Genomic DNA, 27,685 nt, shown 5'->3' with positions numbered 1-27,685 from the left:
CCTTTGAGAAGTGAAGGAGTACAAGCATTAATAGAAAACTGGGGCCCTAATTGCTTGAGTAAGTTTCATTTACATCTAAAGGCAAACTTCAGGCTGATTGTGGTTGTTAAGTGATGTTGAGTTAGTTCACCAGACTCATAGCAAACCTGTATAGGGTTCTAAGGAGTAGCTGTTAAAAAGTCTGAACAATCTACCTTGTGGTTAGTTCAGACCTTATCCTACAACATCACACCAGGTTAGATCAATCAATTATCTTTTTACTTTATCCATTAAAGCGATCTTATGTTATCAACATATTGTCAAATGTATAGTGGTGGGGGCTGCATGCTGTCGAGCTGGTTCAGACTCATAGTGACACTATAAAAGGTTTCGAAGGATGTGAACAGGCTGTAAATCTTTACAGGCACAAAAACTCTCACCTGCTTCCCACAGAGCAGCGGGTGAACTGGAACCGAGCTTTGCCATAAGCAACCCAACTTGTATAACCCACTATGCTACTAGGGGCTCCTTCATCAAATGTATATAGGTGACTCAAACTAAAGGCAATTTTAAACACAGTGAATGACCCAATTAAAAGATTATTTTTTAAATGGGAGCAAATAGAAAGAAACATTCTTGGATGGTTACCAGGGGTAGGAGGAGAGGGAAAACAATTCCCTGACTAGAGGGTTATTGTTAAAGTGCCAATGAGTCACGATTCTTACTCACAGGAGACCCCGTACAGGTTTTCAAGAAGTGACTGGTGAGTTGGACCGACTGACCTTGAAGTCCAGTGCTTTTCCTATAGCACCATACCATGGTGGACATGTGTTAACTTGGGTGATGGAAAAGGCAGTAAGCAAAAAGAGGTTGGCAGAAAAATGATGGAAGACAGGGAGGAATACAAAGGTTACAGTAAATAGAGTTAAAAAATAATGGCATATACACAACCATGCAACACAAAGCATTCTATGGGTAAATACCTGGACAAATACACAGGATTAATAGGTATGGGAGGGAGAGTGGCAGTATACAAATATATTAAAGTTGAACAGACAAATGCAAAAATCATGTAACAGTAAATATTTCCTGAAGATAATTCACAAAAACAGTTGCAACCGTACATCAACAGGAACTACCAAGAATTCAAGCCACATTCAGAAAATGACATAGAACTAGGGATATCAATGCTGACATCAGAAGAATCTTGGCTAAAAGCAGAGAATACCAGAGAGATTTTACCTGTAATTTATAGACTATGCAAAGGCTTCCCACTGTGTGGATCAGGACAAGCTCTGGAAAATACTGTAAAGAATGGGTACTCCAGAACATTTAACTGTGCTCATGAGGAACTTGTATAAAGAACAGGAGACAATCATTCAAAGAGAACAATGGGAGAATGAATGGTTTAAAATCAGGAAAGGTGCGCACCAGAGCTATTATCCTTTTACTAGGCTTCCTGGTCAAAAAGACACTGGAGAAACCAGAGACTGTGGCTCTTGGCTTCTCCTCAGATCTAGACAAGAACTCACTCTCATGGCCCAATTTCCAACCAAGGCAGCAACAGTAATTAAGTAAGGCATGCTCACCATGGAATGGTCAACCATTCAAGACCAAAGGGCACCATTTACCTAAGAACAAAAATCAGAAGGGTTGGGAAGAGGTTGGTGGAATGGAAATAAACACCACAGGGTGAAAGTGGGATAAGGGTAACAGTTGTTACATGCAGGGGATAGTAATTATTGGCATTAAACAAAGTACAGGCTTTGTTGAATGTAAAACTGATGATCTGATCTGCTTGTCACTCAATTTGTAAATAAAGGGCTTTTTAAAACATGGGAACAGTCAACAAAATGAATTTCTGAGTACACATGGAAGTAGCAGTCACGAAATAAAACCATTCAAGATCAAAAGGACAAAATTTACCAAAGAACAAAGTTTAGAAGAGTTGGGAAATAAGAACCACTGGGAGGAAATGGGATCACATCAGTATGCCCCAGATAGAGTGGGAAAAATTGTGGAGCATAACTCAGAAAAGAAAAAGACGGGACCTACTGAAAAGAAAGACTGGAGGAAACTGAGACCCTGGCCGTCAGGCATAGTTCTGGACCGGCTTTCACCCGCATGGCCATTTTCGGCAAAGCAGTAGGTAAGTGTATGGTGCTGTTTGTTAAGTCAGTCCCGACCCATAGAGACCATGCATAGGATTTTCAAGGAGCAGCTGGTGAACTTGAACCACTGACCCTGTGGTTCAAACCAACTTTGTAATGCAGCACATTGACCATCAATGCTACACCAGGATTCCAGATAAGTATATTGTTGTTATGTGCTGCTGAGTTGATTCCAGCTCATAATGACCCTGTATAGGGTTTCTGAGGAGCGGCTGGTGAGCTTGAACTGCCAACTTTGTAGTTCAAACCAATTTTGTGGTCCAACACATTAACCTGCAGCGCCATACCAGGACTCCAAATACAGAGGGGACAAATACACTACAAAAGAACTCTTTAGAAAGGTGTCACTTTGATCGGGCTTATTTGATCAGAAAGACAGGAGGAACCCAAGACTCTGGCCCTCAATCACTCAATATATCATGGACTGCCAAAAGAACAAAAAAAAAAAATCTGTCTGGAAAATATACAATCAAAATACTCTATAAAGGATGGACAGATTTCATCTCAGTTATTTTGATCTTTATCAGGAATGATGAATCCCTGGGGAAGAACAACATGCTGAGCAGAGACGTCAATGTAAAATGGAAAAACCTTCAACCATATAGAATGACACAGTAGCTGCAACAATGGACTCAAACATAGGGAGTATGAGTTGGTTACGGACCACAGAGGACCACTATGAGTCAGAAGTGATTCCAAGGCACCTAACAACAACATGCAAAAATGGAACTACAGTGACACAGTGGCTAAGGAAAAAAAGTTCAGTGATTGGACTCCACCAACTAGCTGCTCCAATGGAGAAAGATGTGGCAGTCTGCTTCCATAATGATAGCTTGGACACCTCAGGGAACAGTTGTACTCTGTCCTACAGTTTGCTAGAGTAGGAATTAACTCTACAGTAATGGGTGATAGATATGTAAAAGATACACATTTATATTCTTTAAAAATCTAATATGAAGTACAGAATGTGGGAAAGCTTATTTATACCAACAGTTTACATGATGAGAAAATGCAATTTATAATACCAAAACTAAAGAAACATCTTATGTTGATAAGACCACATATCTAAGTCTTCATAGAAACAGAGATAGTCAGTCTACAAATAGGCCTATTCTTAGTACATTTTACCCACAGAACAAAGCACTGAGAAACTGGTGCTTTTAAGATTTCAAAATGAAGACAACAAGGGGAAAGAGCTTTGGAAACAATGTCAAATGAAGACTATTCACAGATGAGAATACCAAGAATAAATACACAGGCCAAAAAAGACTGGTTGAGGTTGAAAAGAGAAAAAGAAAGCCATTTGATTCTTAATTACAACAATATGATGGAAGCTATGCTTCCTTTAAAAAAAGAAAAAAAACTAAAAATTAGAACTGTCCGACAATGGATAGTCAAGGTAGGCAGATAACCTAGTGTAAGAAAAGGTGTAGTAGAGTTCAACCAGGTAAAAGACTGGTCTAAATGACATATAAGAACCCTTCTAACACTAAAAGATTCTATAATTTAGATCTCAAAGAATTAAAAAGCAAAAAATACAATGCCATCAAGTTGATTACATTTCACAGCATCCATTAAAGATAGCCTAATGTGACACTGTGGGATAAAGCACAGCAAGGTCAGTTTTGGACCACAAGTTCAGCAGTTCAAATCTCCAGTCGTTCCTCAGAAGCTCTATGAAGGGTCATTATGGATTGGAACTCACTCGACAGCACTAACAACAACAATGCATTCACTAATTAGTTATTTGCAAAAGTATCTAGTAACAGTTTCAAACTAAGAGATGACAGGATATAAACAAAGGTAAAACTAATTAAATTTTTAATTGTCCACTGTCTTGGAAATGAAACACTGCCAGATACTTGTTGTTGTTGTTAAGTGGCACTGAGTTGGTTCCAACTCATAGTGACCCTGTACAAGGTTTTCAAAAAGCAGCTGGTGGGTTTGAACCACTGACCTTGTATGTGGTTAGCAGTCCAGTGCTTATCCAACAGCTCCACACCAGCACTCCTCCAGATCCTCATAGCATTTTAATTAGACATTTTAAAAATTACTAAATCATTAGCTTCTTGTCAACAACGCTATCTTTCTAAAATTAGTTGATCGGTAGGTGTTATCTTTTTTTCCACTTACCTATGCAGTTCTTTAATAGTGGATCAATAGGTTGTGGATGATCAGAAATTGTAAACTTTACAGCTGTAACCACTGAGCTTCGGGCATATGATGAGCCTAATTTAAAATAAATTGCATGTCTCTTGGTATGTAATCCACAAAAACCTAATGAAAACTTCATCATTTTCAAACCACTTCAAATAATACCCATGTTTTCAATTCCTTAAAATTTTCTTTGGTCAAGGGTATTACATATTGCTGTCAGACACAAAGTGAACAAAGTTTACCAACCTTATGAAACAAAATTCCATTTGATTTCAAAAGAAATCATTACCTCTGAGATGAAGGAAGACTCAGGGAGCAGCAATAAAATACCTAACCCTCACAAGAAGAAAATAATTATAAGATCTTCATATATTTTACTTAAAAAGAGCAATTTCTAAGAATGAATGGCCATTATTACCTTCTATTTGATCTAAAGGCAACTAAAGATCCGAAAACTCTTTCACGATGTTTCATTTGAACTAAGTAGATTCACCAGTTTTAATACATAGCTGACACCAGCAAGACCTTAATTCAACGGATATTCATATTTTCCATATTTTAAGACAAAATAGTAATATTTAAATAATATTATAACCTTAGGAACTACAGCAGTTTTATTCAACCATTGTTACTCTCTATCCTATTTTACCAGCAAAATGTTGTATAAATATGGCTAACATATCCTAACCTAACCTAAAGTAGTACTTGTTCATCATATACATTACTTCTACTAGTAACAAAACATTTTAATTTTATTAGGCATCTTTCAAAGCAATCAACTGTCAGTGAAACATTTTTTTTTTTTTTTTAATCATAAAAGCTAAGTACACACCTGATATCAAGTAACCCTTCAGCCGTGGAAGCAGAGTTTCTGGATCAATTAGAGTGAGTTTGCCTAGACATTCAGCAACAACATTTCTGGTTCCTTCTTCTGCACACTCACAGTGCTTTAGCAGTAAGGCCCAGATGTTTTCAACATATGGTTTAAGGCCCATCACTGATGCAGAACTAATAATCTCCTTCAAGGAATGAAGCAAAAGATACTGCCGCTTTGGTTGACTGGTTATTTCTTGTAAGACAAATGGCAGATATTCCGGAAGGTTGCCCACACTAATGCTGCCTAGTGCATAGGATGCAGCTGATTTGACTTCTTCACTAGGAGACGAGAATGCTTCTAATATTACAGATTTCAGTTCCAGCTGCCCACTTAAGTCAATATGATGCCCAACTTCTCCTAGAGAAAGCAGTGCTAAGAGACGAATGGAATCGGTAGACCTTGAGTTCTTGACATCTTGAATAAATTGACCTACTACAGCTGGTCCCTCTTTAGGACATGCTCGCGTAAGAGCAGCTACACATTTGGCAATGGAATAGTAAGATTGCTTGTGAGTAAGAGCTGTACTCTGAGAGTAAACGGGACCTGTCAGCATGCGCAGTAAATCCATGTATCCTAGATTATTTGTTCCAGTGACAACCAGAGCTTGGAAAAAGTCTAGCATGGCACTAAGAGCTCCTCCCTGCAACAAAGGTGATCTTACAAGTCCAATGAGCTCATTAAGAATAGATCCACTTATCTTTGAAAGGGAGGAGGGATACACTTTTGCCAGTGTGGTGAGAAAACTGATAGCCATCTGAGAAACATGCATATCACTTTCACTGATAAGAGGCGGGAGCTCATCTAGAACTGCATCAATCATGGCAGCTGTTAAGCTGTCACTGTAGTTCTTAATTAGAATATCTAGGGCAGAAAGGGTACCTAGCTTCAAAGCTCTCTGGTTTTTCCTGAGAAAGGAAGCAAGAATAGGAACTCCTTCTCCCAGGACAGGCCTCAAATCTATTTTCAAAGGTGACCCAGCAATCAATGTCAATGCCTTCACTGTAGTTAATCGGGTAATTTCATTCTTTAGTCTCTCCAAGAAAATCTGAAGTGTATTAGGCAAATCAGAACCCAAATTGTCTCCAAGGTTGCAAATAATCTGTCCCATGCAGGAAATAGCCCTTTCCTTGACCTCCTGATCAATGTCAGCTGCTTTTAACCTCTTAATGGTACAGGTAAATAAATCTTTGATATAAGGAGTTGCATCAAATGAAGAAGGCTGATCTAAAGGACGGATTACTTTGACAAGCTGTTGTGTAACCAGAAGTGCTTCAGACGTAATCTTGTAAAATGGGTCTCCAACACAAGCCACCACTGGAGGGACTAAAGCCTGAACATGAGGATGGAAGACTTGAGGAGAGTGGTTACAGAGAATTACATACAGACATGACAAAGCATCAATCTTTAAATTCGATGAGCTTGATTTATCATTCAGTGAGAAAATTATTCCTGAAAAATCAACAACAAAAATCCAATCACTTCTGTGTTTATTTTAAGAAACAAAAAAATTAGAAATCAAGCCCTATAACACTACTAGCTTCTCTCTTAATAGTAGTCCCAATAGCAGAAAATCTACATACAGCCCATGATAAAGATTAGAGTCACATTTAAAAAAACATTTTACTGGGAATTTTCTAATTTCAAGTGCTAAAGATGGCTAAATTAAAAAGTTAGCTCTATCAGGGGGCTTCTGTAAAAATATTTACAGAAAAATTGAATTAAAAGATAATGAAATGTTCCCCACAAATTCCATCTGCCCCTTCCTTTGTGCATATTAAGCTGTCACAAATTTTCCTTTTGAAGGCAACAATTATTTCAAACTTATCTAAGTCTTAGTAAAGCATCTATAATAGTTCCCCCCCAAAGGGATTAACTATTACTCTCATACCTGGTACAAGTACAGGAATGTGTTGCGTTAGAGCCCCAGGTAATACATTTACCAGTTCAGTTAACATGTTAAAACAACACTGCCGAGTCTTCACACTTTTTTCTTTCATCTGTTTGTGAAGAGCTTTAACAATGTTGGGAACCTGTAATTATCACACACTCATTAGTAGTTTGGCACTGGTTATTTCCCACAATATATTTAACATCAATTTGGGGGGAGGGGAGAATACTTTTTTTTTTTTAAATTAACTTCATTATTCACCTATCTACTACTGTTACTGCTAACAAGACATTTACACATGAACAGCTTTTGTGCATGTATTACATGTTCTCTTGTAACTTCTTTGCTAATCCTGATAAAGTCACAAGAAAGTTATCATTTAGCTTTCTACAAATGAGTCTTCCTTGATTACAAAAAGCATGAAACTAAACAGAAATCTAACCAAATTAGATTTTTCAACCCAAATTTTAAAAGCACAATTTATAAATGTTATTTTGACAAAAACAGTGCCGAGAATGTAAAAGTAACCCTCAAATAGGTCATTTTCACCCCCAGTTTGCTGTTATAATGAAATCAATCTCACTTGAATTACAATTATACAAAGAGAATGGGTATAATATGAAGACATTGACTCTAAATTTCCCAATGCTCTGTCTGTTAAGTCAGTAAAATCTACCAGGATTTCTACTAGCAAATCTTATGGATGCCATCATATATTCAGAGCTCCGAAAATCCTTCAATAGCAAAGCAGGTAGAGATTTTAAAAACGATGTAGATGCATAACATAATTGAGCAATGACTGGATAACAAGACACAAAAGAAAATACCTAATTTACCATCCTATTCTAAATAGTGGCTGACTTCTATACACTAATTTAACTGCTTACATCATTATATACTCCATCTCATTTCCTTCTACAATTAACCTTCAATGTTCACTATTAAAAGTTTAGCATGAAATTTATCTGCACTACTTGAAAATATGTATATATGCTCATATCACATAATTTAGTTGCCTAGTAGCTCACAAGATCTGTTTTATAATCTATAAAAAATGAACATACAGAACATATCTAAAGGACTGCTTCAGAAAGTACAAATGATAATAGGAAAGTACCAGGTATATACTAAATTACCAGTAAGTGGCAACTTTTAGCTATAATGTTTAGGAGACTGGGGGGAAGGGAAGCCCTAAAATGGGAAATATTTATTTTTTTAATAATAAGAACTAGCATATATCAAGCAGTTTCTATATTGTAGGCACAACACTAAATGTTCTACACATTTCTCACAACCTTAAAAAGCAGATATTTCTAAGTAAACCCTTATAACAAATGAGAAAAATGAGGATTATACAAATAATTTAATAACTTCCTGGTGAGGCACTGAAAGATCAGCACCGTATTGTGAACCACAATGTCAGCAGTTCATATTCACCAGTTGCTCCTTGGAAACCCTAAACAGCGTCAGTACAAGTCGGAACAGACTTAATACAAAGGAGTGAAACGGGTTCTAAGTACAGATAGACTCACTTTTATCAACATGATTATGTTCCAAAGAAGAGGTTGCTGTGTGAAAACGGAGGATGATCACATCAGATCATAAAATGGAAGCTGACAATATCAACCAGAGAATCTGCCAAACCAGAGAATCATGGCCAAACCAGGCAAACGTATAACCTTAGCCATCACAGAAGTGATCTTGCCTTGCACCTCTGCATTCGCTACTGCCAGATGAACGCAATTAATAAACAAAATACATACTTTTTTTTTTTACTATTACTGTAAATGTGAAATGCTGTAACAAGACAGTTGACAAATGAGGAATAGGACTCATGGGGTGGCGCTGTAGGATCAGCATGGACTGTGAACCACATGGTCAGTAGTTTAAACTCACCAGCAGCTCCTCAAAAACTCTATACAGTCACTATGAGGTGGAACACTCAATGGCACTTAATTAAAAACAAGATATAGCTTGACTCTATAGTTCTAAGACCTCGTCCATTAATGTCAAAGATAAAGACTGTTAAACCTTAGATTATTTTAATAGTTTACCAAGTAAAATCAAGAATAAAGAATACTTCAACCAAGATGAGTAAGTATTTAGTATCACTACTGGACTGACTACTATATAAAAAGATCCAGACAGCTCCAATACCCATGTCAATTTATACTTCTAATAGCAGTACTATTCAGGTAGCACCTCCCTTTCTGACCTCTAAAGATATTTTGGAATTCCCATATAAAAGCACAATTTGAAATAATACTACATTTATTATCATGACACTCTAGCTGTAACTTTAAACCAACCTGACTCTGAAGCATTGTTAACGGTGTTTCTCCCTGTTCCATTGCATCAGGGTCACAAAGCCAACTTTGAACAGGACGAGTTTGCTTTAAAAGGGAAAGATATGCATGGAAAACATCTGCCTTTACATTCTCTTCACGTTCTTTAAATCTGGATATCAGTGCAGGAGAGACCGTCTTGTAGAATTCTGGAAGCATTTCATGTCTTGTGCTAACTACAGCATCCAAGCACTTAGCAGCTGCACGTCTCACTTTCCAACTCATGTCATCATCATCACTGTATTCATCATCACTCCCTAAAGAGATGGTTTAATGCATAGACTTTTAATCATAGGGAAAACATGCCATTTAATATAAAGAGTCAATTGATAGTCATAGCTAAGACAGTTTTTCTAAATTTTCACTAACACTAGGCAAGTTTTGAAAATAAAACTTTAAGAGATGCAGTTTGTTATTTGTATTAAATTACTCCTAACTGTGGAGACCTGGTAGCATAGTGGATTACAAGCTGGGTTGCTAATCACAAGGCCAGCAGTTCAAATCGACCAGTGGGGCTCTGGTAGGAGACAGATGAGGCTTTCTGCTCTTGTACAAATTTACAGCCTCAGAAACTCTATACAGGGTTGTTATGAGTTGGAACTGACCTTAACACACACAACCACCACGACCCACTCATAATTGTACCTTATTGTGTTAAGCACTTTCTCATTTATTATGGATAATGCACTTATTTAACTCTAAGCTTTAAAATATAAAGGTTTATGCAAACACAATACTTCAAGCATTATAAATAATATGAATAGAAATATACTTTAAAAGACACACTGTACACTCTAAGAAAATAAAATAATTCATGGAGTTTATAAGAGAACCAATGAAGTGGGTATGTGGGTACTGTTAGTAGCACTGAGTTAATTACAACTCATAGTCAACTTGTAGAGAGTTTCTGAGGCTGTAAATACTTGCAGTAGCAAAAAACCTCCCTCATCTTTCTCCTGTAGAGCAGCTGGTCGGCTTGAGTGATAGCGAATTTGAACGGCCAACCTTATGGTTCAAACTGACACTGCAGTCCAGTGCTTTATCCCACAGCGCCACCCCAGGACTCCAATGTGGCTATAGATGATGAGATAAAAAGATTGGTTACCAATCCCTTTCCAAGTCACGTCATCATAATCACTGTTCATTATTTACTCCTTGAAGACAAATTTTAATTAATTCATACTAAGGAGCTATGGTAGCGCAGTGGTTACGAATTGGGCTGTTAATCTCATGGTCAGCAGTTCGAAACTACAAGCTGTTCCACGGGAGAAAGATGAAGCTTTCTGCTCCCATAAAGATTTACAGCCTCGGAAACCCTGTACAGGGTTGTTATGAGTTGGAACAGACTCCATGGCACTTAACAACAAACAACAACAAGGAGCTGTGGTATTGTAGTGGTTATGAATCGGGCTGCTAACCTCAAGGTCGGCAGTTCGAAACTGCCAGCGGTTCTAAGGGAGAAAGATGAGGCGTTCTGCTCCCGTAAAGAATTACAGCCTTGGAAACCCTGTGCAGGGTCACTATGAGTTGGAATTGACTCCACGGTACATAACAACAACAACAACAACAACAAAGGATAGTATAGCGTCCTGGTATGGCACTGTAGGTAGGACAAGCACTGGACCATAAGGTTGGTTTGAACTGCAAGGTCAGCAGTTCAAAATCACCAGTCGCTCCTTGGAAACCCTATACAGGGTTGCTAAGAGTCGGAACTCACTCAACACATAACAGCAACAACAAGGAACGTATGGAGTCCGAGTGTAACACTATAGTATAACACTGGACTGCTAAGAGAAAGACTGGCAATTCAAACCCACCAGCTGTTCCTCAGAAAATCTACACGGGGTTGCCATGACACGGAACCAATTTATTGGCACCTAAAAACAAGTAAAGCATATTGCAAAAGAGACAAGTTGGAGGACCAGTTTTCAAGTGGGAAAAAGAAATCCTTCATCAGATTTCTTTGTGGATGTCACAGATTGTGTTCCCCAACCTCCAAAATATGTGTCAACTTGACTGGTTCATGATTCTCAATGTTTTGGCAGTTAAGTAATGATTCCCCATAATACAATGTACTGTGGTACACCAAAAAGAGGATTAATGGTGGGCCTGGTGTGGTGCTGTGGGCTAATGAGTCAGGCTGCAGTCATCTGAACTCAAGGTCGGTTATTCAAGCTCACCAACTACTCCCTGGAAACCCTATACAAGGTCGGTATGGGTGGGAATCAACTCGATGGCACTTAACAACAACAACAATACCATTAATTTTGTTACAACCTTGATCCAATATATGGGAGTTTCCCACAAGGTAAGGTCTGCATCAAGATATAAAGGAGAAATAAACAGAGAATGAGTGGTCTACCACCAATAGCGCAGTGGGTACGAATCGGGCTGCTAATCTTACGGTCAGCAGTTCGAAACTACCAGCTGTCCCATGGGACAAAGATGAGGCTTTCTGCTGCCGTAAAGCCTCGGAAATGCTGTGCAGGGTCGCTACGAGTCAGAACCAACTCCGTGGCACATAACCACCACTAGGAAAGAAAAGCCAAGAGTGGAGTGTGACCTTTGGACCTGGGGTCCCTGCACTGTGAGGTTCCTAGATCCAGGGATGCCAAGACACATGGAGATCTCCAGGGAATGTTGGGCTTACAGACGATGAAAAACCACAAGGACATTTCCCCAGAGCTGACACAACAGACAAATCCTTCCCCTACAGCTAGCACTTTAAATTTGCACATCTAGTCTCCTAGGCTGTGAGAGAATAAATTTGATTGCTAAAGCCACCCCACTTGTGGTATTACTGTTGTAGCAGCACTAGATAACTAAACAACTGGCTATTACGAACAAATACAAATATTCTCAAAATTCCAAGAAAAGTCAGACGATAGATTTAGTAGGTCTCATTGGGCTGCTAAATGCTAAGTTGGTGGTTCAAACCCATTATTAACTCCTTTGAAACCCTATACAGGGTCACTGTGACTCAATGGCATTTAACAACAGCATGATAAAAACTAACAATTAGCCTACAATTTTGTTATTCTTCATTATGGTAGTAACTCCTTAGTTGTGGGCAGGGGGTTGATAATGTCATCTCCTCCCTGACATACCAATTTTTCTATATCTCTCCCCACCACCCACTGTCATCGACTCAATTCTAACTCAAGGTCATCCCTTGTGTGTCAGCACAGAACTCTAAGTCAATAGGATTTTAAATGGCTGGCTTTCCAGAAGACCACCAAGCCTTTCTTTCAAGGTGCCTCTGGGTGGTAGATTCTATTAGACCACCATGATTTTGGTTAGCAACCAAACACACTAACCATTTGGACCACCTAGAGACTCCTCTGATTACTTGGTTGTTGTGTGCCATTGAGTCGGTTCCAACTGACAGCAAGCCTGAATAGGATTTCTGAGAAGTGACTATTGAGTTTGAACTACCGTCCATACAGTTAACATTCCAGTGCTTATCCTACGGTGTCATACCAGGACTCCTCCAATCAGCTTGTTGTTGTTAAGTGCCATCAAGTTGGTTCCAACCCGTAGCGACCCTGTATAGGGTATCTGAGGAGCAAATGGTGAGCTTGAACCGCCGACCTTGATGTTCAAAACGACTTTGCAGTCCAGTGCATTAGCCCGCAGAACCATACCAGGGCTCCCAAATTAGCTTGTTGTTGCTGTTAAGTGCCATTGAGTAGGTTCTGACCCATAGCGACCCTGTATAGGGTTTCCGAGGAGCAACTGGTGAGCTTGAATCCCCGACCCTGCAGTTCAAATGGATTTGCAGTCTGGTGCATTAACCCACAGCACCAGAAATGTAATCAATCAATACCTTAGGAAATTACAGTATATATAACAAAATTTTCGAATCTCCAAAAGATTTCATAATTATGCTTTAGCATGTTGTATGAAAATCCAGGTAAATATTGCGAAACCTAAAGCATTTAATTCATTCACCAATATCTATTTATATAAAAGTTAGGAGGTAATGTTAAAGGGAAATAAAGTTGCCTCGTATCAATACAACTATAGGATTCACATTCCAATAATATAAGCTTTAGTAAAGACAAAGTTACAAGAAATTAGCAAATGTGCTAATCACTGAAATTATGCTGATTATGAATTATAGCTATGCTATGAATATTAAGTATAATCCATGTAACTAAGGTGAGGACTTAAAAGCCCCAAGGTTTTTTGTTAAGAGCCAGTAAGAAGAATGGTACAGCTCTTTAGAGATGGAAAGGGCTAAAGTAAAATAGATTGGGGGTGGAGAGGAGAAGATATTTTAGACATTCAAGAAGCAAGATGATCAGGTGATGTGGTGCCATAGGATAAGCACTGGACTGTTAACCAGAAAGTTAATGATCCAAACCCACCAGTCACTCCTCAGAAAGTCTACACAGGGTTGAGTCAGAACAAAAGCACTTGACAACAGCAACAACAACAACCAGTTGGATAAATCTGGGTTGTCAGTGTACCAATATTAAAGCCAGGAGACAGGTGAGCTCAACAAGAGAATAAAAGAACAGTTGAGTGTCTGCAGACTGAACTTCGGGATATTCCAAAGTTTACTGGTCAATGAAATGAATAACTAAGCATAAAAACCTGTGGAGTAAAACAAATACAGGCTTAGAATAAGGAAAGAATGATGTTTTGGAAGATAAAGAAAGGCTGCTGAGATTGAATAATAGGCAGAGTAAACATCTGCGGTCACTCTCACTGGAGGAAAAAGTTCAAAAAATAATGAAAAGAAACTGGAGTCAATTCTTTTAAGGAGTTGTGTTGTAGAGGTAAGAAATTGGACTACAGGGACCTCAGCTACTGTGGGGTCAAGGAGAGATTATTTTGTAGCTATATATCCATATATATGAAGTTTGGTGTGGTGTTGTAGGATAAGCACTGGACTGACAGCTGCAAAGTCAGTAGTTCAAACCTGTCAGCCACTCCTTGGAAACCTTACACAGGGTCACTGTAAGTGGGATCCAACTACTCTTGACAGCACTTAACAACATATATTGTTGCTGGTCAAGGGCCGTCAAGTTGGTTCTGACTCAGGGACTCTGCGTAGGGTTTTTTCAACGAGTGGCTAGTGGGTTTGAACCGCCAACCTTGGGTAGCAGTCCAGTGCTTATCCTACAGTGCCATACCAGGACTTCATAACATTAAACACAAACACATATATGTTGTTGTTGATTAGTGCCCATAAAAATCAGTTCCTACAGCGACCTTGAATGGTAGGTCACCATTCTGTTCTTGTGATCTCATGGCAAAGGAGAATGAGGTTTGTTCTCACTGACTCCTGATGCCCTTCCACCATTATTGAACATTTTGATAAAGATTACTTAAAAGAATACAATCAAAAGGAAGAAAATACAGAAAGGAATTTCAATTTTAAGGAAGCTAGATGGGCCCCTCAAATAATGACCTGAGATAACCATTAAAGCTTAAAACTATCCCCTGATGTCTTCCTAAACCAAATAATACTAAAGAATGTCTGCCATGAGCATTATCCTTTTCAAGGACTGTCTGGGATCAAAGGGACAACCACAACTCAAAAGATTAGCTAGGAAAACTAAAAGAAAACAAGTAAAATGTTAATGGAAGAAATAACTCAGAAAAGTAGGGTAAGAACGCCTGCAAAACTTAAAGAATGTAACCATTATCACCAAATTGTACATGTTGTTGTTGTTGTTGTTAGGTGCAATCGAGTCAGTACCAACTCATAGCGACCCTATGCACAACAGAATGAAACACTGCCCAGTCCTGGGCTAACTTCACAATTGTTGCCATGCTTGAGTCCACTGATGCTGCCACTTTGTTTTCTACATTGCACATGTAGAAACAGTTCGATTTCTTTAGTTTTCCTGGATATAATCTCAATAACAACAAAAAGAATCAAACTAAAATAATAGGAAATCCGCACACGCATATACTTAGTCATTTACTCATTATGCATATAATATATGTATACATGGATTTACACCCTCGGAAACCCTATACAGGGTCGCGATGGGTCAGAACCGACTCGATGGCACATAACAACAAATAACAACAATATATATGTATAAGCAAACTAATAGTTCTTCAAAACCAAACATCTCTGAATATGTGTACTTTACAAGTACAACTGTTTTTTTTTTTAAGACGGACTCTCCCTTCATCTACCTACAAAAACACTTTGAGCAAATATGAATAATGATAAAGAACAAACAAACAAAAAATATATGCTTATCAAGTAAGAACTTGTAGGAATATCATTTTTTTTTGGTATATTTAAGAAGAAAATAAAACTGGAATTTAAGTGGTAATTTTTATTATTCATTTTTCCAATTAAAAAAAGGGTGTTTTCCACATCCTTAAATATTTTTTTAAAATATGATTTTGAACAGCAGTTTGCTACATATATACACTAGAATTTATTTGTTATTAACAAATACTGAGATCATTTCCATGTTCACTATTATAAACAAATGGTAATAGCAGAGTTAGAAATCATTTCATCTGAATCACTGGATCACTCATGAAAATTTCACGAAGTCCTACTGAATTTAAAATACCTTGATCATCATCATCACCACCATCTGCATCCATAGCATTTTCATCTTCATCTTCATCATCATAATTGTAATTTGGGTCATAGGTAAGATATTTAAGACAAATATTTATAATGGTAGAAACATGAGGATATACTTCCTTAGGACATCTAAAGAAAAAACAAAAGCTATCTGTGAATCACTGTACTTGATCTTATGTACCACATTTTACTTTAATACCAGGTTTTCTTTCTTCCCTTCAACATACAAATGTAGTTCTTAACTTCTTCAATATCAATGGGCTTTGATCATTTTATCCCATGACCATATTTTAAAATATTTACCTTTCAAATCATACTTATTTCATTTTAGATGAACTATTTTGTCACGTTACCATCTCTGAGATTAGGACAATTTTTGCAGGTGATGAAATGTTATCTCATAGTTCATTATAGAGAAAAATCTGTATATGTTCTATTTTCTCAATGCCTGACCAGATGAAAATGTTTTTTTTCTCAACAAATAGAATTATTTATGAAAATGCCAGTGCACGTTCATCTGGATTTGGGCCTCTTCTCTTGTTATGTGTTGAGAAAACAGAATACACAAATGCCCACATAACCGAATAGGGAAATAAATTTGTAGTTTTAATTAGTGATGGAAGCGAAATAAAAAAATTCTGCTCTAACAATTTGACATGATAATGATTTATAATCGCCGGTTAACAACCAGAGGGTTCTCAAGGCACTGTGCTCCTATACTATCAGTTCTGACCAATGGCAAAATATCTGGCCTTCTAGGACACAACAACAGAATTTTTATTAAGCTTGTTAAAAAGTTTTCAAATCAAGCACCAATGCCTTAATTGCATGGAATGGACTGTAACCATGGCAATGAGACGATATACGATAGAATGAATGTAAGACTGATGTTCTCCCATGTAAACGATCACATAATTCACAATAAAACATTAAAAAAAAAAAAAAAAAAGAACCAATGCCTTAGCAAAATAGATATTTTTAAAAACTGTTAACACAATAAATTTGCCATGTTTCTGGACAACTTATCCTGTTGCTCTTAGAATGGAGACTTCGTTATTATATTGGCATCTCTTCTAAACAAGCGAAATCAAACCAATGATAAGCCATTTCCCCCTAAGTTCTTTAAAAATAGAGCTTAACAACTAAAAGGAAATACCTTCTTTTCCTGGCACATCGCTATAAAAGAGACACTAGAGGGGGTGAGAAAGGAATAGATAGAAAATACCACCATAAAAAGCTTGTAAGTCCATCTTCTACCTATAACTGATTGAAATACCTAAAGTGAGGCTACAACGTCGTGCCCAGCGAAGGACGCTTCCTGCAGAGGCTCTGCATTATACAATGCCATAGGCTGAATCCTGAACAACGTCCAGAATCTTCTGAGGGGAAAATTCCGCTTGAAAGGACAAGCAGACCAGCCTGGAGTGGCCAGAGGAACAGAAGATACTTCCTGAAAGAAAGACTGACAGGAAAAATACAAACCACTATAGGCAGGCCGACTGATTACTACAAGAACAAACAAGTGGCTCGCCCAGGAGACATCAAGGCAAGTGGTCGGGTCCCCCTCAGGGCAAAGCCCCTTCTAATATTAAGGCTCAATGAGAATGCATGCTCTGATTAGTGACCACGTTTGTCATTGATAAGGGGAAATCAGGAAAAAACAGCAATGAAGCTGCTAGCTAAGCCCTACAATGCTCAACAGACTCTGTGAACCCGGGTGGAGACCTGGTTGGTCAGCAGTGTGCCAAGTCCAGGGGACTCTTGGACCCAGAGTCAGCGACATAGACACAGAGGACTAGAGTGGAAAGTGAAGCATCCAGCTGCTAAGAAGAGAGGGCACATGCATAAGTACATCCATACTTGACCTGGCTTCAACGGCTGGATGATCAGAGCTCAACCAGAAGAAAGAAGAGAGAAAAAAGAATAATCTGATACAATTTGATGACCTTGACATACACCTATGGAAACAGTAGCTCAAAAGAGTGAACAAATCTTCACAGCGAGCATCATTCCTACCTCTTTTACACACAGAGAGGACACGGATGGGCAACTTGGACATTGGCTACCCAGAATGGGGGGCTACAGAGGCAAGAAGTGACTGGCTTATAAGCTTTCAAAAGGGAACCTAAGATCCAGAGGGCATGGAGCAAGGTAGAATCTCCACTGAGCCTAGTCAGGGCTGATGAAAGGAGATGAGGATAGGTCTCTTGAGATACAACAGCGAATAACTGCTATCAGGACTGACTGTAAAAGCTGGAAATATAAAGATAGACATTTTGGGTCAAAGGGAGGGGAGTGATTAACTTTGCAGTCTAGGAGCAGAGGTCCCTGGGACCATCAAAGGAGAAGAGTGGAGAACAGAACCCTACCCAGAGAAACAGTGATGCCAGGGATGGAGGTAGAGACGATGACATGGGGAGATGGAGTGGCTGGGGACTTTGGACCCGGAAACGGAGAGGGGCTGTGTGTTGACAACTTGGGGGGCAGGCTTGCGGGGTATACCCTTTGGTTGATGGATGATGCATGAAAGGGACTGTAACCATGGCAAGGAAACGATATACAATGGGATCAATGTGAAGCTGATGTCCTCCCATGTAAACTATCACATAATTCAAAATAAAGCAAACACCTTCAAAATAAATGTGAGCTACATTTAAAAAGAGATGCTATTCACTTGGGTTATGTCATTAGTTATTAGTTACTGTTTTGTTTGATGATGAGAAACTAATTAAAATACACATAAAGTCCAAAACACCAGCAGAATAACCCATTTCTCCTCATACACCTAATCTAGATTTTAATTATTATTCTATTCTTAAGGAAAAAAATTAGTTAAAGCATAAAAAACTTAAAACACTTACCTTCTCACAAATGATTCAAAGGCTTGAATACAGTATTCTCTTAATTCATCATCATCTACATTACAAAATTTTACCACCAAAGGAATTATCTTCTCAAGGTATTCCCCTACAAAAAAGCATGCTGATTCTTAAAAAAAAAAAAAAAAAACACACAGTAATACTGTTTTAAATTAAAGAAAACATTCAAAACATTTCTTACCGATTCTATGACCAGCTTGCCTGCTAATTGCAGCTATACATTGAATGTAGGTTCTTGTTGTAGACATAGAATCATTTTTGGACAGCTCTGACAACAGATGTTCAATGAGATCTACAAAAACTATATTCCCACAGCTCATAACCAAGTGGCCAAGAGCAATAATGGTTCTTTTCCTCACTGCAAGTCTAGGGCTGGTCAACTGAGGAAGTAGACACGTCAGAATTGAAGGATGAAAATTAACAAGAAGTCCTCCTTGCCTTAAAGAAAGAAAGAAAACAACAATTAAATTCAAGATGTCTGTGTACTAATGAAATGTCTGGCCTCTAACCTCAATATAAATTATTTACCATGATAAATTTAGATGAGACTAACCCAAAGGAGCTCTGGTGGCGTAGTGGTTACGAGTCGGGTTGCCAACCTCAGGATCAGCTGTTTGAAACTACCAGCTGTTACGCAGGAGAAAGATGCTTTCTGCTCCCGTAAAGATTTACAGCCTCGGAAATCCTATGCAGGCTCACTATGAGTCGGAATCGACTCCAAGGTACTTACCAAAAAAACCCCCAAATTCAGAATAAATAAAACACTGAACCCTCACTACCTCTACAAAAGCAACCCACAATGTGAACTAAGTGAAGTGGAGCAACTTTGAAATCTGTATACCTAAACTACTTCAATGACACTAGACCAGCAGTCCTGATTTTATATTTCCAAGCAATGGACTTCGGCACACATTACAAAAAACAAAACAAAAAACCCACAGTTATCGGTTTTCTCCTTCCCAGATCTCTTACTTTTCCTGTTGATTATATCAGGGAGCTCACTGTTCAAAATATTATTGGCATCTTTCCTCTCCTCATCTCTATATAGCTATACAGATGTTTCATTATTCTATTGGTCTCCCTCTCTTCCAATCCCAGATGTGCTATACAATGAATCAAACAGTAGTCAAATAGCTATGATGTGCGCCACAACCTACCTAGTGATAAAAATCACACAGCACAAAATCTGCCTGGATTTTCACTCTCTATCAAATTAAATATAAGTTTCGAACCCACACCAAAATGACCCTAATTAATCATAGTGATTTCCTACGCTTCTATTTATGCTATATTCTGGAACACAAGAACACTAAATTTTTAACCACCAAGATCACTTATGCTGATCTATTCTATACCTGTGCATAGTCACTAATATAAGCCCACCATTCTTTAATGTTTAATTCAAATGTCACTCGTCCCATAAAAACTTAATTCCTACCAAGGAATCTCCAGTTTAAACCCCAAATACATAACTATATTACAGCTATTTGTGTTCTTATGTCCTATGGTGGTGGTGGTGCCATGGAGTCAGTTCTGGCTCACAGCGACCCTGTATAGGGTTTCCGAAGCTGTAAATTTTTACGGGAGCAGAAAACCTCATCTTTCTCCTGCGGAACAGCTGGTAGTTTAGAACTGCTGATCTTAAGGTTCACAGCCCAATTCGTAACCACTACGCTACCAGAGCTCTTTCTTATGTCTTATACTAAAACCATAAAAAGTAACAAATGTCCAAAAACTAAGTTCCTTCTTCCCCAAACACATGTAGTATAAAGTAAGTTGCTGAAATTTACCAGCCTTGTTTTAACTAGAATATTTGCCATTCTCACTAGCTAAAAAAATCTTACCATCTAAATAGATTATTACACTAAAAAAGATAAGTACTGAAACAAAACATGAAAACTGTGTGGTGGTGGTGACATGCTGTGGAGTTGATTCTGACTCATAGCGACCCTGTACAGGGTTTCCGAGGCTGTTAAGTCTTTATGGGAGCAGAAAGCGTTATCTTTATCCTGCGGAGGAGATGATAGTTTTGAACTGCTGACCTTGCAGTTAGCAGGCCGACTCGTAACCACTATGCTATCAGAGCTCCTTTTGAAAACTGTTGTTGTTGTTGCTAAGTGCCGTTGAGTCGATTCCAACTCATTATACAGGGTTTTCCAAGGCTGTAAATTTTTACGGGAGCAGAATGCCTCATCTTTCTACCACGGAACAGCTGGTAGTTTCGAACTGCTGACCTTGTGGTTCGCAGCCCGACTATTAACTGCTACGCTATTAGAGCTCCTTTGAAAACTGTTGTAGAAACATTCAAATCACGAATTTATTCCTCTTTTGGTGGTTAAGGAAACCCTGTACAGGGCTGCGATGAGTTGGAATTGACTCAATGGCACATAACCACCACCACCCACCAAGGGTCTTCGAGTAGGGTCTGACTCATAGTGACCCTGTGTAGGTTTTCCAAAGAGTAGTTGTTGAGTTTGAACCTCCAACCTTACAGCTCGCAGTACAATTCTTATCCTACAGTGCCACTCTAGTATTCCCTTATTAATTTTTAGAACTATAAAAATGTTTGATATGCAATATTACATAATTACAATAAACTTACTTTCTCCCTTCCACAGTCACACATATAAACAAAACACAATTTTAAACATGAATAACTTTGGACGAATTTTATTCTACTTACAGAAAGGGTTTTAATAAATACAGCAGTATTTCAATTACTAAAAACGTAAATAGACACACCTGCTTAACATATCAGCCATAATATCCAAGGCTTCTAGCTGAACAGAGACATCTTCCTGCTTTGCAATTGCACTGGTAAGACGTCCAGTAATCTTTTTACATACATTAGCAGCTAATGCAGAGCCTGCACAGATAAGAAATCAATAACAGTTTTGGGTTTTAAGGTAAGTATAATTTTACATTACATTTATGGTGGTGGTGGTGTTAAGTGCTGTCAAATCTATTCTAACCCATAGTGACCCTGTATAGGGTTTCTGAGAAGTGACTGGTGAGCTTGAACCACCAACCTTGCAGTTCAAGATGACTTTGCAGTCCATCACATTAACCCAAGCACCACACCAGGTAGTTATCACATATTAAACAACTCTAAACCTAATACAGAATCCTGGTGTGGTGCTGCTGAATAAGCATTAGACAGCTAACTGCAAGATGGTAGTTCAAACCCACCAGCCACTCCTTGGAAACCCTATTCAGGGCAACAATGAGTCAAAACCAACTCAACTGCACTTAACAACAAAACGAATGAGGCTTAATAGATCTATGCCAGAAAAATGTGCTTATCACAACCTTTGGTCACTTTTTATAAGAATTAAACATAAACAAGAATTAGAGAATATAACTGCAAAAGAGGAACAGGACATAAGTAACAGGGCTCAGATTTAATAAGCTCTACTGGACAACTTTCTGTAAGCGCTACCAAGAATATCTACTAAACAGTCAGTAGTAGCTTGCACTCCAGGCTAGAAGCAGCAACACATTTTTTTTCTATTGGAGTCCTCTATTTTAATACTGTCTAGTTACTCTAATGGCAACGCCATGCGTTTCAGAGCAAAACTGTGCTCCATAGGGCTTTTGATGGCTATGATCTTTCAGAGACCTGGTAGTGTAGTAGGCTATGAGTTGGGCTGCTAACCTCAAGGTCAGTAATCTGAATTATTGCTGCTCCATGAAAAAAAGATGATGCTTTCTGCTCCTTTAAAGATTTAAGCCTTAGAAACAGGGGTGGCTATTAGTCGGTACCAAATTGACAGCATACCACTACCATGATCTCTCTGAAGATGCCAAGCGCATCTTCTGAGTAGATTTTAACAGCCAACCTTTCTGTTAGCAATTAAGCATCTGTACCACTTAGACTAGACCCAAACCATGGTATTTTCAATTACAAACCAGTTGGACAATGAATAAGGAAGACTACTTAAGAACTGACGCATCTGAATGTAATTCTACATCACATTCGTGGTATTGTTGTTGTTGTTAAGTGCCACTGAGTCAATTCTGACCTATAGCGAGCCTGTGTTAAGGTTTGAATGTAACTGAGTTATGGTACTAGAGAAGAATATTAAAAGTATCATGGACTGCCAGAAGAACACACAAATCTGTCTTGGAATAAGTATAGGTAGAACAACGCTCTTTGGAAGCCAAGATTTCATAGTTGGACATATTATCAGAAGGGACCTAAACCTGGAGAACATCCAACTAAGGAAAAGGGGGAAGGAACCCCAAGGTGATAGACTGACACAGTGACAGCAGCAATGGGCTGAAATGTAACAACAATTGTGAGGATGGTGTAGGACCTGGCAGTGTTTGGTTAGATGCCTTCTAGTGGGTTTCCCAACTCTCAGCAACCCTGTGTACAGCACGATGAAACACTGCCTGGTCCTGCACCATCCTCACAATAACAGTGGTTATGTTTCAGCCCATTACTGCTGGCACTGTCAATCCATCTTGTTGGGGATCTTCCTTATTGTCAAGCATGGTGTCCTCCAAGGACTGGTCCCTTCTAACAACATGTCTAAAGTAAAAGAGGCAAAGTCTCGCCATCCTGACTTTTAAAAAACATTCTAGCTGCATTTCTTCTGAGATGAATTTGTTTTTCTGCCAATTCATGGTACTTTCAATATCCTTCACCAACACCATAATTCAAATGCATCAATTCTTCTAGTCTCCCTTATCCATTGGTCAACTTTCATATACATATAGATATACAGATTTGCCTAATGTGAAAAGTTGTTTAGAGTGTTGACAGTTGAACTAAGTAAATGAAGTCTTTGACAATGTTCAATCTTTTCAACATTTATCATGATGTTACTCATTGGTCCTGTTGTGAGGATTTTTTATTTTTTTTACACTGAGATGCAATCCATTTTGAAGACACTGATGTTCATCAGTATGCATTTCCTCTTGGCTTTCAGCAAGCAAGGGTGTGTCATCTGCATAAGGCAGGTTGTTAATGAGTCTTCCTCCAATCCCAATGCCATGCTCTTATATAATCCAGCTCCTTGGATTATTTGCTCAGGATATAGACTGAGTAAGTGTGGTAAAAGTATACAACCCTGGTATACAATTTTCGAAATTTTAAACCATTCCATATCCTTATCTTCTGTTGAAATGACTGCCTCTAAGTCTATGTACAGGTGCCTCATGAGCACAATTAAGTGTTCTGGATATCCATTCTTCCCAGTGTTATCCAAAGGTTATCATGATCCACTATAGACTCTGCACAGTCAAAATAGCACAAGTAAAAATCTTTCTGATAGTCTCTGATACTCAATATAACACTACCTGACTTAATTAACTTTCTGCTTTTGCTCACATCAAGTTTTGGCATGGGAGCATGGTGGCTGGCTATCTGTAGGATAAACACTGGACTCTGAACCACAAAAGTGGTAGTTTCGAGCCCACCCATGTTCCATGGGAGAAAGACAAGAAAATTTACAGCCCTGTAAACCATATACAGGTTCGCTGAGTCGGAACCTAGTTGACTGCACTTAACAACAAAAAGTTTTGACTTAAAAATAAGCAACCAATGAACAGAAGTTTATAAAGATCAGCTGAGTTGCAATAAACTCTAAGGTCCTTTCCAATCCAAAGAATCCATAATTCATTATGTAGCAGCTCGGTTGTTCCAGAGGACTCATAAATCAAGGTTATTACTATGGGCAGCCTCTGAATTATGTGTTCGAGTTAACAATGATATATCTGCCCTTTTTGGGGGGGAGGTTGTAGTACATCTTATCATTAGTAATATGCACTACATACAATGTTGCAGGTTGTAATGTTTACTGTTTCCAAATTCAAAACAAATCAAAAGATTATAATAAAAATAATAATGAAGTACGTATTTAAAACATATATAATCTTCGTAAGTAAGGAACTACCTGTATTTTAAAATATATCATGTTGCTACTGAAGTGGGAGAAACAAAGGAAGAAACTGAAGGTAAAAATCTGAATGGTTAAAAGGCTTACTTTAGAACCAAACCCAGCTACTAAATAAGAGAAAACAAATGATGAAAATATCAACAGATTGGTTGTTGTTGTTAAATGCCCTCGAGTCGGTTATGACTCCTAGTGACCCTGTAAAAGATTTCCAAGGAGAGGCTGGTAGGTTTGAACCGTCATCGACCTTGCGGTTCAAACAGACCTTGTGGCCCAGTGCATTATCCAGCAGCATCACACCAGGTTCCGACCCTGTATAGAGTTTCAGAGGAGCAGCTTGTGTGTGGGTTTGCACCACTGACCTAGTGGTTTGCAGGCAAGTGTTGATCCTATAGCACCACACCCAAGAAGGAATGACAAATAAGTTAATAAGTAAAAACAATATGGACAAATTACATTTCCAACTTAAATCTCCCGACTCGATGGCAATTAACAACAACTCATAAGGAGCTCTGGTAGCGTAGTGGTTATGAATCGGGCTGCGAACCGCCAAGGTCAGCAGTTTGAAACTACCAGCTGTTCCCCGGGAGAAAGATGAGGCTTTCTGCTCCTGTAAAGATTTACTGCCTCGGAAACCCTGTACGGGGTCACTGTGAGTTGGAACTGACTCCACGGCACATAACAACAACTCAAAAGGAAGATACCTTCACCTCATTTTTAGATGAAGCAATGAACTTTCACCCCCCTCCCCCACCTTTTTTTTTTTAGCAGCTTTTTGAGGGCAGCTGGTCAGTGGTAGCAGCTCAATGCTTATCCTATAGCTCCATACCAGGTCTCCAATAACCTAGTGGTTGTTGTTGGTTGTGCTGTCAGTGAGTCAGTTCCAACTCATAGAGAGCCTGATTAGGGTTTCTGGGTCTGTAAATCTTTCCAGAAGCAGAAAGCCTTTTCTTCCACAGAGCAATTGGTAGATTCAAACTACTGACCTTGCAGTTAGCAGCCCAACTCGTAATCCAGTAAGCTACCAGAGCTCCTAGTAGATCAGCTATTGTTGCTATGTGCCAATGAGTTGGTTCCGACTAACAGTGACCCTGTATAGGGTTTCTGAGGAGCAGGTGGTGAGTTTGAACTTCCTACCTTGAGGTTCAAAGTGACCGTGAGGTCTAGTGCTTATCCTAGGGTGCCACCCAGGACTTTTTAGTAAAGACCAACCTCAAAAATTTAGCACATAACTTAGACATTTCTGTCAAAGGCCAAAAGCTAATTAACTGGCATATTCATTAATTCTAGTTTTAAATCGTTTGTAATTAAAATGAGTTTAGCATAAGAGGCTCAACCTTAATTAAAGCTATTATTAAATTTAACTATATTCACAATCTAAATTATGGCTTAACTGGGTTAAGTTTTACATAATAAATTTTGAAATAAAAAGTTTAATACTGAAAACAGAACTAATCAGAAACAACTCATGGTTTTGGCTAATTTTTCATTAATTGAATAGATTAATGTATTTCTAGTCTGTAGCCATGGTATATGCAACACTATAAAATCTCTAACACAAAATTTTACAGAATGATATATTTTCATTCTATCAAAATAATTTTCATTTAATCCTAAAAACTAAATTTATTTCAAAGCAAAAGAAAACTTTAAACCTTTAATTTTTCTTAATTGCTTAAGGGATAGCATAGGAAGATCTGTTAGGGCAGGTACTCCCTTTTCTACCCAGCTGGGAAAGGAAAAAGGTGGAGAAATACCTCACTGCAAAAGGAAATAGGACTTAAAAAAATATTCTTGCTTACCACTGGAAGCTGGAGGAAGTTCTCCAATTACTGTTTTAAGGCCAATACTTGAAATATCTCGAAGTTGCTCTTTATCAGAAAGCATGTTAGTGCAGAGGGTATCTACAATTGTTTCTACTTGGTATTCTTTCACTTTACTCACTAGAGGGCCAAGACTGTAATATAAAGAAGAAGACAAAAGTTTAAATCTAAATAAGCAGAGAAAAATAAGACAAGTAAAAACATGAACTTTTCTGCTTAAAAACTGTCATCAGTGTAACATAAGCCTGTATCATGCATAGTATACAAACAAAGATGTAATAGAAATCCTTGACTGATATTCCTTACATCTGCTTTCTAACAGTTGCTACTGATTTCCACCCTGCAGAAAAAGTTAGTTCCATTCCATATCCAAAGCCCCTTAAAAGTACCTCTCTTGGTAAAATTTTATATGGATATTAAGGTTTGCATATATAGCCACTAGGTGAACTATTCCTTTAGTAAGGCCAGAGAAAGAAATCCTTGATGTTCTTCCCATATAATCTATCCATAAACAAGGTAGGTTAACGTTTGTTGCATGAAATTCACTGAGGGGCCATGGTATTCAAGACTGGATCAAATAAAAAGCTACGTACTCATCTATTGCTGCTGGAAATGCAAAACTGTCTGACACAATGGAAACATTTGGCAGTTCTTCAAAAAGTTAAACACACAAGTAGCATATGACCCAGCAATCCTAATTCTAAATGCTCAGTCCAGTATCTCTCATATAGATGCTCGATTAAAAACCAGTTCACTGACTATTATGGACTGATTACTTGACTGAAGAAGTAGTAGGTAGTGAGTGATGGGGAAATGGAGAAAGGAAGAAAAATAAGCAGAAAGACTGAAGCAATGCAAGAACAGCCTAATCTTAAATGATGGCGGTGAGAATACAGAAATGGGAGATCTATGGAGCGTCTTGATGCGAAACAACAGAAATTGGAGGTAAACATGAAAGAAATTTAAAAAATAAATTTCAGAAATTCTAGTTGTGCCACTGTAGAATAAGCCCTGGAATGCAAGGTTAGTTTGAACTGCGTAGTTGGTGGTTCAAACATGCCAACCACTCCTAGGAAATCCTACACAGGGTTGCTATGA

At 38.3% G+C, this 27,685-nt stretch overlaps 1 protein-coding gene across 1 annotated transcript in view; it reads right to left on the bottom strand.

The window, feature by feature from the left end:
- The window catches only part of LOC102827982 (cullin-associated NEDD8-dissociated protein 1-like), a 59,661-nt gene that overhangs the window by 9,755 nt on the left and 22,221 nt on the right, over positions 1 to 27,685 (bottom strand). The window contains exons 3-11 of the mRNA XM_006859530.1: positions 26,567 to 26,721; positions 21,607 to 21,730; positions 19,046 to 19,302; positions 18,847 to 18,952; positions 15,969 to 16,114; positions 9,382 to 9,674; positions 7,073 to 7,214; positions 5,140 to 6,633; positions 4,284 to 4,379 (exon numbers count right to left, since the gene is read on the bottom strand). Of these exons, the coding sequence (XP_006859592.1) occupies positions 4,284 to 4,379; positions 5,140 to 6,633; positions 7,073 to 7,214; positions 9,382 to 9,674; positions 15,969 to 16,114; positions 18,847 to 18,952; positions 19,046 to 19,302; positions 21,607 to 21,730; positions 26,567 to 26,721 (2,813 nt within the window). The remainder of the gene's footprint in view (positions 1 to 4,283; positions 4,380 to 5,139; positions 6,634 to 7,072; positions 7,215 to 9,381; positions 9,675 to 15,968; positions 16,115 to 18,846; positions 18,953 to 19,045; positions 19,303 to 21,606; positions 21,731 to 26,566; positions 26,722 to 27,685) is intronic.

This window comes from Chrysochloris asiatica, unplaced genomic scaffold (genome assembly GCF_000296735.1).
Source record: "Chrysochloris asiatica unplaced genomic scaffold, ChrAsi1.0 scaffold00033, whole genome shotgun sequence".
Taxonomy (NCBI): Eukaryota; Metazoa; Chordata; class Mammalia; order Afrosoricida; family Chrysochloridae; genus Chrysochloris; species Chrysochloris asiatica.
This window is presented reverse-complemented; position numbering and strand designations above follow the sequence as displayed.